The sequence below is a fragment of the Empidonax traillii genome, unplaced genomic scaffold (assembly GCF_003031625.1).
Source record: "Empidonax traillii isolate 1590-97213 ecotype Southwest subspecies unplaced genomic scaffold, ASM303162v1 scaffold881:size300156, whole genome shotgun sequence".
NCBI lineage: Eukaryota > Metazoa > Chordata > Aves > Passeriformes > Tyrannidae > Empidonax > Empidonax traillii.
This window is the reverse complement of record NW_020956074.1, coordinates 258,667-271,608: the sequence shown is the minus strand read 5'-3', so window position 1 is coordinate 271,608 and position 12,942 is coordinate 258,667. Positions and strand designations below refer to the sequence as shown.

General features: G+C 56.2%; 2 protein-coding genes across 2 annotated transcripts in view; both read right to left on the bottom strand.

Annotated features, from left to right (window-relative positions):
* Positions 1-267: 267 nt before the first annotated feature.
* On the bottom strand, positions 268-2,628 carry LOC114067198 (nucleoside diphosphate kinase, mitochondrial-like). The gene is made up of 5 exons (XM_027902483.1): positions 2,541-2,628; positions 882-1,012; positions 678-779; positions 507-607; positions 268-436 (listed from the first exon to the last, which is right to left on the bottom strand). The coding sequence occupies exons 1-5, from the start codon at positions 2,626-2,628 to the stop codon at positions 316-318; spliced, it is 543 nt and encodes a 180-aa protein (XP_027758284.1). The 3' UTR covers positions 268-315.
* Positions 2,629-5,183: 2,555 nt separating this feature from the next.
* XPO6 (exportin 6) overlaps positions 5,184-12,942 on the bottom strand; it is a 55,256-nt gene continuing 47,497 nt past the window's right edge. The window contains exons 17-23 of the mRNA XM_027902479.1: positions 12,692-12,847; positions 11,335-11,449; positions 10,699-10,870; positions 10,153-10,314; positions 8,658-8,756; positions 7,197-7,427; positions 5,184-5,894 (exon numbers count right to left, since the gene is read on the bottom strand). Of these exons, the coding sequence (XP_027758280.1) occupies positions 5,793-5,894; positions 7,197-7,427; positions 8,658-8,756; positions 10,153-10,314; positions 10,699-10,870; positions 11,335-11,449; positions 12,692-12,847 (1,037 nt within the window). The 3' untranslated portion in view covers positions 5,184-5,792. The remainder of the gene's footprint in view (positions 5,895-7,196; positions 7,428-8,657; positions 8,757-10,152; positions 10,315-10,698; positions 10,871-11,334; positions 11,450-12,691; positions 12,848-12,942) is intronic.

Genomic DNA, 12,942 nt, shown 5'->3' with positions numbered 1-12,942 from the left:
TGCTGTCCCAGTGCTCCCAGTACATCCCAGTAATGCCCCAGTCTCTTCCAGCGATCTTTAGAGGCTATTGCAGCCCACCAGTGCCCCCCAGAGCCTCCCAGTACCACCCCAGTGCCCCTCAGAGCCTCCCAGTACCACCCCAGTGCCCCCCAGAGCCTCCCAGTACCACCCCAGTGCCCCCCAGAGCCTCCCAGTACCACCCCAGTGCCCCCCAGAGCGCCCCAGCACTTGCTGATGGCATCCAAGGGACGAGAGCGGAGCCAGGGCTGGAGGCACTGGGGTTTATTGGGGGTGTCCACGCGCGGGGGGCCATCCCTAGGGCCCGTAGGTGTCATCCCGCTCTCTGCTCTCCCAGTCCACCAGCTCATCCCGCTGGAACCAGAAGCCGATCTCCCTCTGGGCCGTCTCCACGGAGTCACTGGCGTGGACCACGTTCCTGTGAGGGGGACAGGGATGGGGACAGTGCCACGGCCACGGGGTCCCACCGGCGTCCCGCCCTGCCCTACCTGCTGATGTGCACGCTGAGATCCCCCCGGATGGTCCCCGCGGAGTCGGTGTCCCCAACCATGGCCCGCGTGGACCTGACCACGTTGTAGCCCTCCCACACCTGCGGGACGGGGACAGCTGAGCCCTCCGCGCCCTCCGGGACCCCCGAGCCCCCCGGGCGGGCCCCTCACCATGGCCACCACCGGCCCCGAGGTCATGTAGGTGACGAGCGCGGGGTAGAAGGGCTTGTGCCGCAGCTCCTGGTAGTGCCTGTCCACGAGCCCCCGGTCCACCTGCCGGCAGCGGGGGGTGACAGTGGCGACACCCCCACCGGCACCCCCCTCCCGGCACCCCCGGGCCGCCCGCGGAGCGGCATTCCCTGCAGGAACGGCTACCTGGAGCAGCTTCATGGCCACCAGTTTGAAGCCGCGGCGCTCGAAGCGCTGGATGATGTTCCCCACGAGCCGCCGCTGCACCGCGTCCGGCTTGGCCACGACCAGCGTCTTCTCCCGCAGCTCCGGGGGGGCTGCGGGGCCCGAGGGGCAGCGTTACCACCACGGGACGCGGCACCGGCACAGGCTGTGGCGGCAGGACCCCAAAAAACGCCCCCGCGGCACCGCGGGTTGTGCTGGGTCCCAGCGGCTGCCGATGGGAACCCGTCCCCATCCGTGTCCCCACCGCCGTCCCCCATTCCATCGTGGGTGTGTCCTCTGGCCGAGCTGTGCCTCTCAGGCCGGCGGGGTCCCAGCAGGGACCCAAGGGACGTGCCACAAAGCCCCGATAGTGCTGGGGATGTGTCCCTGGCCAGGAAACACCCTCTGGCCCAGGGTTGTCTCTGTTTTTGGCTGGTGGCTCCGCACCGCCGTGTCCCGGGGCCGCGGGTGCCACCCCGCCTCCTGCCCGGCCCCGGGTCCTTCCCCCTGCCCGGAGGGTCCCTGGTCACAACCTCCACTGGTGGAGAGCAGAACCGAGCACGGGGGGATGGCAGGGTCTGGCATCGCTCTCACCCACAGCGCTTCGGGGCAGCAGGGTCTGGCTCCACCGCGGGCCCCGCCACAGCCGCGCTGCAGGAGGGGACACAAGTCCCCCAAGGGACAGCGCATCCTGTCCGCTGAAGGGACAGAGGGGACAGGAAGGGAGAGGGAGAGAGGACGCCAAGCCGGAGCATTTCACCATCAGCCCCAGCATTCGGGTTCCCATCTGGGCTGCAGGGCCCAGTAGCCTCGGTGCTGGCGGGGGCAGAGCGAGACAAACCACCCCGAAAGTTCACCCCCTTCCCTGGGCATTGCTGGACGTCCTGCTTTGCCAGGATCCTGCCCCGTGCCCTCAGGACAGCTCCGGGGTCCCTCCATCACATCCCGGGGACATCGAACCCCTTGGGACCTTCAGGGGGCAGCCAGCTCTGGCCTCTGCCCTGCACTGGCACACGGGGATGGGGTAGGAGATCCTGGCACCGACTCACACCACAGAGGAGGGAAAGAACCCCCTGAGTTGGGACCCGGCCAGGATGGAGGGGTCGGGAGCACCGGGAGGGGATGGGCCCTCGGGGGCAGGAGGGGGACAGGAGCCCGGAGGGGCAGGACAGACTGGGGACAGGAGGGGACAGGACAGGGACCCCAGGGGCAGGGCAGGGATCGGGAGTGAGTCCCCAAGGGCAGGAGAGGGAAGGGGCTGAAGGGAATACAGGGATTGGGACAGGTTCTCTAGGGCAGGGCAGGGATTGGGACAGGTCTCCTGAGGCAGGACAAGGACAGAAACCGGATCCCCAGGGCAGGATGAGGATGGAGACAGAGTCCTCCAGAACGAGACAGGGAGCAGGTCTCCAGGGTACGACAGGAACGGGGACTGGGTCCTCAGGGACGGGCCCAGGTCCCCAGGGCAGGACAGGGAGAGGCACTGGGTCCCCAGGACAGGATGAGGATGGGGAAAGAGTCCTCAGGGACAGGGTGGGATCTGCAAGGGAGGATGGGGTCCTCTGGAAAAGAAGAGGGACCAGGTCCCAAGGGACGGGAGCGGATCCCCAGGGGCAGGACAGGGACGGGGCCGTGTCTCACCGGAGCCGTAGCAGCGGGGTCCGGGGGGGCTCAGGCCCGGCTGTCCCCGCGGGAGGCTCCGGGCCAGGCAGCGCCCCAGGGAGCCCATGGCGAGCCCGGCGGTCGGACCTGCCGCGGCGGGGCCCGGCCGAGCCCGGGGATGGGTCAGGCTTCCGTCCCTCCCCTTAAAGCAGCCGCCGCGCCTGCACGGGACATCCCGGACCGGGGCATCCCGGCACGGAGCATCCTCTCCACCCAGAGCATCCCGCTCTGGAACATCAAGCCCTGCCGCGGTGGGAGCAGAGCCTAAACCCATGCCGGGAGGACCGAGACCCTGCGAAGAACCAGACCTGCCCCCGAATGTCCAGGCAAGGAGAGTCCTGGTTAGCCAGGCCAGCCTGAGCTGGGGCACATGGAATCCCCCAGGCCCGTGGAAGAGGCACAGTGTGGAGCACCCAGGACAGTGTGTCCCCTCTGTGGGACACAGGGCTGCCCTGGACACGTAGTGGGTGCTGGGAAAGGGGTGTTAAGACCACGGGGGACAGAGGCACTGCCCAGATGGGAGCCCCCTCTGTTCAGTTCTTCAAATCCCATCCCACACTCTATGCTGGGAAATCACTTTTTATTGAGTTTCCCATGCATCCCAAACTCCAGAGACACCTCATGGGAGAGCAGCTTGACAAAGTCATGGAAAAACCAGTTTGCTTCAAGCCTACTTCCTAAAGCTGAAGGAAGTGGGGGGCCAGAGCCCCTGGCAGAGCTTGGGATGGGACACGGGGGCTCTGGGGACTCGCTGTGCTCCCTCTGGTAGCAAAAAACACCCCATGTGGCTTCCCCATTGGCAAATAGATTGATGAAGAGGCTCTGGAAAAGAGACTTTTTGCACCCAAACAGGGGGCTGAGGGTCAGGAAAGGCCCCTCTCCAGGATCTGCAGGGCCAGGGGTGATGGGACAGGTGGGTAGAAAAGGAGAAAAGAAGTTTTAGGACAAGGGGTGGTCGGTTGGAGCCTGGGCTCTGCCATCTGCTGCCATTGACCAAGAGAAAAACTTGTATTTCACTCTCTGTCAACACAATGATCTGCAAGCAGAAGCAGCACCAGCCTGAGGAGCCGTGCCAGGATGAAACCCCCTCAGCCCAGCTCCAAAGGGAGCCACAGCTGCAGAATTGGTGGAGAACCCCACAGCAGGTTGGAGCAGGGCAGAGCTGCTGTGAGAGACCAGGAGCAGCTCAGGAGGAGGGACAGGCTTGGGCTCTGCACCACCTTTTCATACACCTAATTAGCATCAGGAAAAGCAAGGACTCCATTTCATATTCAGACAGTGGCACTGACTTCCTCCAAGTACTGTGGGGCAGGGAGCTCAGGGAAGGCTGGGAGCAGATCACCACCCATCTCACCCTGTTCCCTCACCCACCCACGCCTCAGTCCTCACTTGCAGGGGCTGTACCAGGTGAGGCACATCCTGGGCAAGCTGGACTCTGCTTCACCTGCCCATGGCAGGGTAGGGAGCCCAAACATCCAGCTGGGCTCTGCACAGGTCATCCAAACAGCATTCCTTATCTCCCCAGGGCAAACACGCACAGGGAAAGGGGTTTTCCACAAAACTAACCAGAGGAACCATGGGGTAAATGGTGCTACACTCCAGCTCACCCTCGGGACCTCACAGCTTTTCAGAGGCAGTTATCTCACATCCACATCTCCAAGTGTGATCCACTTCTTCCAGGTGCACTCCCTTCCCAGTAACTGGTGCCATTCCCACCAGGCAGCCCCAGCTGCAGCTGCCCATTAACCACAGAAAATTAAGACTCATTTCATAGACTCATGGAATGGTCTGGGTTGGAAGGGATCTTAAAGCTCATCCCATTCCACCCTCTGCCATGGGCAGGGACACCTTCCACCAGCCCAGGGTGCTCCAAGCCCCGTCCAGCCTGGCCTTGGACACTTCCAGGGATCCAGGGGCAGCCACAGCTTCTCTGGGCAACCTGTGCCAGGGCCTGACACCCTCACAGCCAACAATTCCTTCTCAATATCCCATCTAACCCTGCCCTCCTTTAGCTTCAGGCCATTCCCTCTTGTCCTTGTCACTCCAGGCCTTTGTGAAAAGTCCCTCTCCAATTTTATCTATTAAATTTACAAATTAAGACCATCTGAATACTGCTACCTGATTGGAGACTGCAGGGAAAAGAAATCCTTCCCATGTGCACGACCAGGGATCCACAAGCTCCACAGAATCAGGTCCTGCCTGTCTAGGCACTGGATTGCTCAGATGCCATTCCAGGATCTGGCCAGTTGCTGGCCTTCAGCTCTGAGTTCCCGGGATCACTGGGAATGTGGGGAGATTTCTTCCTGCAGGCACTCCACGATCGATGCAGACAACAGTCTGCTGGAGGGAATGAATGGATCAGCCCAAAGAGTGACAGAGAACACCAGGGAACACGGGCACTGTGTGAAGGAGATTGTTTCTAAGGTCCCCTCTAACCCAAACCATTCTGAAATTCTGTGATGAAGGAGAGAGGAGGAAGAAGCTGCCATTAATCTGCACCTTCCAGGAGCTGCTGGACTTGCTGGGAGACTGGACAGGATGCTGCTCCTTACTACTGATCCTGGGAAAGGCTGTGGATCACAGCCTGCATGGCAAAGCACCTTCAACTAACCATCCCAAGTATTTAAAACAACAAAGTAAGCACTTTATTCCCATTAAGCATGTCGTTTTAGTATCACAATGGAATGATGAGAAAACGTTTAAAAAAAAACCCAAAAAAAGTCTCTAATCCCCGAAAAACCATCGGGGAGGTTTTCAAGGCAATTTAAAAACAAAGGGAGTGACAGAAGTGCCAAACCAGTCCCAACAGAGACTCCTCCTCTGAAAGCTGGGCAGGGCAGGGAGGTGGAATGACACGAAGGTATGAATGTCTGAAGTTAGTCTTTGGCGCTTCTGCCTCGCGTTCGATACGCACACGATCTCTCAAGACAACTCCACGGAAATCTCCGGACGCAACAAAGTGCTACCTCAGAGCAGAAGGAAAGCCCAGGGACGGGGTTTTCCAACGGTTGGGATGCCCCACGGGTGGGCGTTTAAGACACATCCTGCTGGCTCCAGCTGCGGGCCTTTGGGCTGGGAAGGGAGAACTAAAAGGAAGCGTGGTGTGTGAGTCCAGGACCCCCCTCCCCGTGTCCTGCAGCGCTGACAAATCCCAGGAGGAGAGGGGGTGGTGGCAAACCGAAAACACGGATCCGCTCCCTACAGCGGTGGAAGAGGAGTCCAGTGCAGCAACTATAACTTCACAGTTCCGGGGGGCAAACTGTCGTTGCAGAGTCTGTAGTAGCGCAGGTCGTTCACCAGCCTGTGCACGTTCTGCGTGAACGAGGGCAGGTCCTGCAAGAGATCAAACAGCACCTGGTACAGCAGAGCGACGTGACATCGAGAACAGGAGGTGGCTGGGAGGGCCAAACACCCGGGTGTGTGTTCACACACATGAGAACTGATCCATTCCTCTGCGGTCCCAGCCCGGGGAATTCCACTTTTTGCAGCCCATGGACAGGGAGCAGAGATGGCTCCAGAGCTGCTCCCTGCAGAGCTGACTGCAGAGGTCCAGGCTTTGTTCCCAGCACTGGCTTCTCAGCACGCACTCTGGCTCAGCAGGTATGGTCAGAATCATAGAATGGTTTGGGTTGAAGGGACCTCAAAGCTCATCTCATTCCACCCCCTGCCATGGGCAGAGACACCTTCCACCAGCCCAGGGTGCTCCAAGCCCCGTCCAACCTGGCCTTGGACACTCCCAGGGATCCAGGGGCAGCCACAGCTTCTCTGGGCAACCTGTGCCAGGGCCTGCCCACCCTCACAGCCAACAATTCTTCCCAATATCCCATCTAACCCTGCCCTCTGGCAGTGGGAAGACATTCCCTGTGTCCTGTCCCTCCATTCCTTGTCCCCAGTCCCTCTCCAGCTCTCCTGGAGCCCCTTTAGGCACTGACAGGGGCTCTCAGGTCTTCCTGGAGCCTTCTCTTGTCCAGGCTGAACACTCCCAGCTCTTCCAGCAGTAATTCCTTGCTGCCCTTCTGTCAAGGCTCCTGGGGGCCACATACTCCCTGCCAAGTGCTTATCTTCCTGAAGTGCAATTGCCTTCCAGAGGCCAATAACTCTCCCAAGTCTCCTTTCCCACCCTCATCCTTGATCTTAAATCCCCATTATCTCCCTCAGAAGAGGAATCACTAAATGGACGAGCCTCAGCAGATGGAAGCCACAACCTGCTGGTCTGCCACGATATTCCAAAGGGAGGTTACAGACCCCCCATTTGATTCCCACACACGAGGGGTTTCAAGGATTGTAAGCCATTGCAGCTATTCTGCTGTTGTCCTTACTGTCACCCCTCTGGCCAGCAGCTGGAGCAAGATTTTGGCAAAGATCTGAGTGTCCCACTCTGGAAAAACATTGGTCTACCCCTACAAAAACTTCTTCCAGGAAACACATTCCCTGACTCCTCCAGCATCCAGCAGCCTGAGAGATGACATGGCAGTTCTGCTACCTACAGTGAGAAATCCTTGGCTGGGGATTGCTGAGTGTGGGAACGTCTGGAACAAAAGGTACAGCCCGGAAAAACTCCGCCTGGAGACGCTCCCAGCGTGTTTTGGGGGGAAAACTGGGAATCCCGGGGAATATCATCGTTCCCCTTCTTACCCTGTCCATTTTGAAATTCCTTCCCAGCACGTTCTTCTGGTTGGAGTCCACCCCGTCACAGCTGGCCAGGAACTCGGGCAGGAAGGCGGAGTAGAAGCCGTCGAAGTCCACCGAGGCCATGTTGTAGGTGGCGATGCCGATCTCCTCCTGCAGCAGGTCGTGGGACTTGTGCACCAGCACCTGCAGCAGCACGTTCACAAACTGGAACAGCATCGTCGTCCGGAAGATCTTCTGCACAGGGAGAGAGGCACGTGGTCAGGAGGCATCGCTGCTCCCACAGCAGGGACCAGGGCAGCCACAGGGACAAATCCTGCACGGACGGACCAGGCATGACTGCACCCGTGGGCTCTGCAAACTCCTGTCAGCACTGAGGTTATTTTCCAAGCCAAGCCAGGTCAAAAATGGCTAAAATAAGGCAAATTAATTTGGCCACACTTACCTTATGCTTTGGGTCTTGAAAGCCCCTTCCAGTGCCTAAAGGGGCTCCAAGAGAGCCCCTTTAGAGAGAGACTTTGGACAAGGGCCTGGAGGGACAGGAATGGCTTCCCACTGACACAGGGCAGGGTTAGATGGGATATGGGGAAGGAATTGTTGGCTGTGAGGATGGGCAGGCCCTGGCACAGGTTGCCCAGAGAAGCTGTGGCTGCCCCTGGATCCCTGGAAGTGTCCAAGGCCAGGCTGGAGGGGGCTTGGAGCAACCTGGGCTGGTGGAAGGTGTCCCTGCCCATGGCAGAGGGTGGAATGAGATGAGCTTTAAGATCCCTTCCAACTCAAACCAGTCTGGATTTTATGCTCTAACCCAAGTTTTAAGTATTGGTAAAGCCACCAGCATCAAGTCCCATTCCACCAGCCAGCTGTTTTATTCCCCAGAGCCAGGGAATCTGGCCAGCTGCCTGGAATTCTGCCACCAGGCACCTGTGAACATGAGGGGCTGTCCTTCAGCTGTGACCACAGATGGGACACTGAAAGCTCTGCTTTCACAGGCTAACCAGATTCCTTGGATTCCTTCTGTAATCCCTCATGAGAGCAGCTAACAGGGTTGGATTAGAGGGGCTGGAAGATAGTCCTGTCTGGCAGTGATGGAGACACCACCTGGCAGTGACCTGTGAGTACTGGATACCCTGTCACAGATGGGATAGTTGGAGGGACTTGTCCACTATCCCACTGATGATCCCAATTCCTACTTTCCCAGACTGTCCCTGTGTGTTCTCTGCTTTCTCTCACTGTCACAGGAGGAAACACATCCAGGCTTTACTTGGACTAGAGTTGGGATCCCTTCCCTGCCCCTTGCACAGGATCAGGCAGGTGGTACCAGCGCTCCAACCACGCACAGCATGGCAAGCACCCAAAGGCTGGGGCATAAAAGCCATCAAATCCTGACCTGCAGCTCCTGAGTGGTTTGAAACAAGTCCCAGAACAACACCCACCTATTTCCACGCACAGAAGTCAGGCAGGACCCACCTTATGGTACAGCTTCTGCTTCGTGTTCAGCGTCTCCAAGTAGAAGAGGTTTTGCTTGAACAGGTGAATGTCAGGCTGCAGGAAGGACTGGCCAAAGGCCTGGGAACAAAGCAGAGTTGAAGGAAAGGGATTGATATGACAACAAACATCAGACACGCTGTGCAGAACAACATCATTTTCACCCTGGCACCAGAACAAACCCCTGGGAGCCTCAGTGCAGCAAAACAGCAACACAAGCAGTTGTTCAAGTCAACTGTGCTGCTGCCACATCACTGGGAATTACAGTGGGAACGTGGTCATATCCCTGCAGAGCAGCTGCTAAGCTGGGCCCACGGGGAACAGGCAGGCCAAGCTGGCACTGAGAGGGACAGGGATGAGCCCAGCTCCCTCGGCAGGCAGGCTGCTCCTGAAGGATGGGGCTGTTTCTCTGGAATGCTTCCAAAGGGGAATGAACCAGGACACATGCACAGGTTGGGTCCTCAATCCCAGTCAAAAGACCAAGGTGACTGGCAGATGTCACTGCCCTGTATCAGAAACAATTTGGAGGTGGGACCTGGGATGCTTAATTGGGCATGAGCAAAGCAATAAAGAGCCCAGGAACAAAATTTGCTGGACCCTGAACTAACCTGGCAGGGCTGCACAGTGTGAAATAAAACATCTTTTACACCCTGAACACCTCCAAAACATGTAAGCAGATGAGATCAGCTCTGTACAGAGACAGCCAGTAGAATTTTAATAATTCCTCTTAAAGGTGTCACAAAAGAAGAGTTTATTCCCCCAAACCAGCCATTTACTGTCAAATGCATAAAAATGGCCCAAGTCCCCTTTAAGACTGAGCCAGTTCTGCCCTCAGAACTCAGGTGGAAACCAGCACACCAAGTATTAATATCCTTCACACAAACCACTGGCTGTGTGGAGAACACTTACAGAGCATTAAATAAGAGTTTTGCATCAAACCAACAAGAGACAAGGAATAAAACAAGTACTTCAGTATTGTCGACCAGCCTGAAGTTAACACTGAGATTATTACACAAGTATCTCCCAAAATGAGACATCAGGGCGAGTTTGGAAGACTTACACAACTACAGGTGAAAAACTCTTCTAACTCTGCAACTCCCCTGATAGGAGGGGGGAGCCAGAGGAGGTTTGGGCTCTGCTCCCAGGGAACAAGGGACAGGATGAGAGGAAACAGCCTCAGGTTGTGCCAGGAGAGGTTTAAATCGGGTACTGGGAAAATTTCTTTGCAAAAAAGGGTTGTCCAACCCTGGTCCAGCTGCCCAGGGCAGAGGTGGAGTCCCCATCCCTGGAGGGATTAAAAAGCCATGTGGATGTGGCACTTGGGGACATGGATCAGTGGTGGCCTTGGCCATGCTGGGGGAAGGGTTGGACTCGATCTCAGAGGGCTTTTCCAACCTAAAGGATTCTGTGATTCCACTTGCCACAAGCACTGTGTGCTCCACTGCAGGAAGGGTTCTGGTGGGAATAAGCGAGTTACCTGCATGATGGCACTGAACTGGGCTTCGTTCTCCATCTGCTCCTCTGCCACCCCCCTCTGGACACTGGCCAGCACGCTGGATTTGAAGAAGTACCGCCAGTTGTGGTGCAGGACCCGGAAAAGCAGCTCGAACAGCTCTGCTTTCACATCAGGAGATGAGCGCTGCCAGGAGAGGGGAACACAACTCCAAGTTGGCTCCTGTGCTGGAATCCCACTCCTCCCCTGGATCCCACTGCCAGAGGACCCACATCCAGAGCAGCGCTTGGCAGCCAAAGGAAGCCCCAAATTCAGCAGCTATAGGATCATGCTGAGTTTTGAGTTTTACCTCCTGCTTTGACCATCTCTGTAATTTTAGCCTTTCCTGACAAGTCCTAACAAAATCCTCCACCCACACGGCTTCCAGTCCCCCCTGACTTCCCACCCAGTTTTCCTCCACAGGCACTGACATTTACAGCTCTTGGAAAAGCCAAAGCTTCATTGCTGCCACCCCTCAGCAGTGCCTTCCCTTCCCATTCCCCCTTCCCTCTCCTGTGAGGGCAGCCCTACCTCTGCAATGATGGGATACACCTGCTCCATGCACAGGGAGATGACACTGGGCAGGAAAGGCTTGAACACTTGGCCTGGCTCTTGCACCACCACTTGCAGTATCTTCAGGAACTTCTCCACCACCCGGCAGCCGGTGCTGCCCTCGTGGAGGATGCTCTCTGCCAGCTGCTCCCTGGGACAAAAAGAGTCATTAGGAGCCTTCCCAGAGATCTGTGTGCTCACCTGATTTACTGGAAAACAGGTAATGCCTCTAAATCTGCTCAATTAATACAGGCCAAGTATATTAAGCCACAGAAGGGGGATAGGTTGTGACTGAGGATTGACCGGCCCCATATCCCAAAAAAAGCTCGAGTGATGGGACAACCTCAGATCTTGGGCAGGAGGTAATAGGGAATGTCACAGTCCAGATCAACATCCCACACTGCCAGAAAGTCCATGGGAGAGCTGGAATTGCACAGGGGCAATTGATTGACCCAGCATATGCTGGGTCACTTATGACTTGGAAATGTTCTCCTCGGATTTAGTCCTGGGTTGGAAACAACAGCACTCTCTTTAGGGACAAGGACTCTGTGTGAGCAGAAGTGAAGATAAATCATCCTGAGGAGTAAGAAAGAAGTGACCAGTGTTGGCCAATACCTGGTGAACATGTTCAGGAAGGTCTGTATGATCTGCTCGGTGAAAGGCACTCCCATCTGCACCCTCAGGCCTTGGAAAAGGGTAAGGAAGAAGCTCAGCATCTCATCTGTCACATCTAAAAGAAGAACAGGAAAGCAAAAAGTGCATGTTAAGGGAACATTTGAGTGCACCAATAAGTCTTTTATGTTTAAGTCTTTTATGTATGTCTTAAGTTTGCTCCTCCTGTTCAGGGAACCTCATTTACTCTTGGGAATTTACCAGTAGGGTTGTCTTAGGAACTGACACCAACAGCAGCACTACAGGCCTTAAGAAACTGTTCATCCACTTCCAAAACCTGCCAGGGATGACAAGTACAGGCAGCACCAAACACCTCAGAACAAACACAACACCGCCAGCAAGGCCCTTAGTGTGCTCTGCCTACACAACCTGCCTGGAGAGAGCTCAGGGGATGCTCTGGGCCCATCTCCCATTGCTCACTGGTTTTACAGGGTTAACAGGAAACACCAGGAAATCCAAAACATCCACACAGCTCGGAGTGGAGGAGACAGGATCCAGCTTCTTTTTTTGGCAGGAACTGAAAAGGCCACTCAGCTTCAGAAGTCGTCTTTGAGCACGTGGTTGTGCAGTGAGCTGATCAGCACCTAGCTGACCCTTCACCAGTCCCAAGGAAGGTGGAATAACCATGGCAAGCTGGAGCTGCTCAGCTCCTCGTTCATCAGGCAGCCTTTGACAGCCAATAAACAGCCACTGACGAGGCTGCCAGCCTCTCCTGAAGGCAACAGCTCACTGGAGTCACAGCATCAGCTCAGCTGCCTTGGATCCTCTCTGCACTTCCTTGCCTCCTCCACAGCTGCTTCACTGAGAAAATCCCACCCAACTCCAAAAGTTTTCCTGGAACACCTTGCTCATCGTGAGACTAGCACTCTGATGTGATACAGAATGTAAATTGCTGGCCAGAAGAAGGTTCCCAAGTGACAGTCCTGGTTCCATCTCAGGGGAAAAAAAATCCCCAAACCCCACGTCATTTGACCTAATCTGAAGAGACCTATTCCTCTTTGCCTTCGAGCTTCTGGAGAGAATGTAAATGGCAAACACAGCCAGAGTACTTTAAAGCTTATTTTTGTGCTCAAGATGATCTCCATCTTCTGGAATTGTGTGACAATCCTTCCTGCTGGCACAGATCTCCCTTTCCTCTCGTGGTTCAGCCCAGTCCACCCAGCACAGCCTCACAGCACACCCAGGCACAGCAAGCCCACACACTTCCCAAAAACACCACCACGACTCTGAGCTGCTGTTCTGGGTGTGATCAGGGAGTCAGAGAGCTACTCACAGCATGAAACCTGGCCTGTGGTTATACCTGACTGATGAATGAAAGCTGGGAAGAGGGCTAGTGAGACCTGCACGGATTCTTGCAGCGACTGATAACAGATCTGGCGGGACTTGGTGGATTCTCCGGAGATACTTTCTACAATATCCTCCAGAACGCTGAGTGTCTGATGGATGATCACTTTGGCTGCAAAATAAGAGAAGTGTTACTTCTTGTATGTGCCAAAACTACTCAGAGGTAAGAAGTTCACACACGTGACACTGCGTGTATTTCTAAATAAT

Coding starts and splice junctions, on each gene's coding strand:
- LOC114067198 (XM_027902483.1), bottom strand. CDS start 2,628: ATGGGCTCCCTGGGGCGCTGCCTGGCCCGGAGCCTCCCGCGGGGACAG. Junction 780..881: donor TGGCCATGAAGCTGCTCCAG/GTAGCCGTTCCT, acceptor CGCTGCCGGCAG/GTGGACCGGGGGCTCGTGGA. Junction 437..506: donor CTCAGCGTGCACATCAGCAG/GTAGGGCAGGGC, acceptor TCCCCCTCACAG/GAACGTGGTCCACGCCAGTG.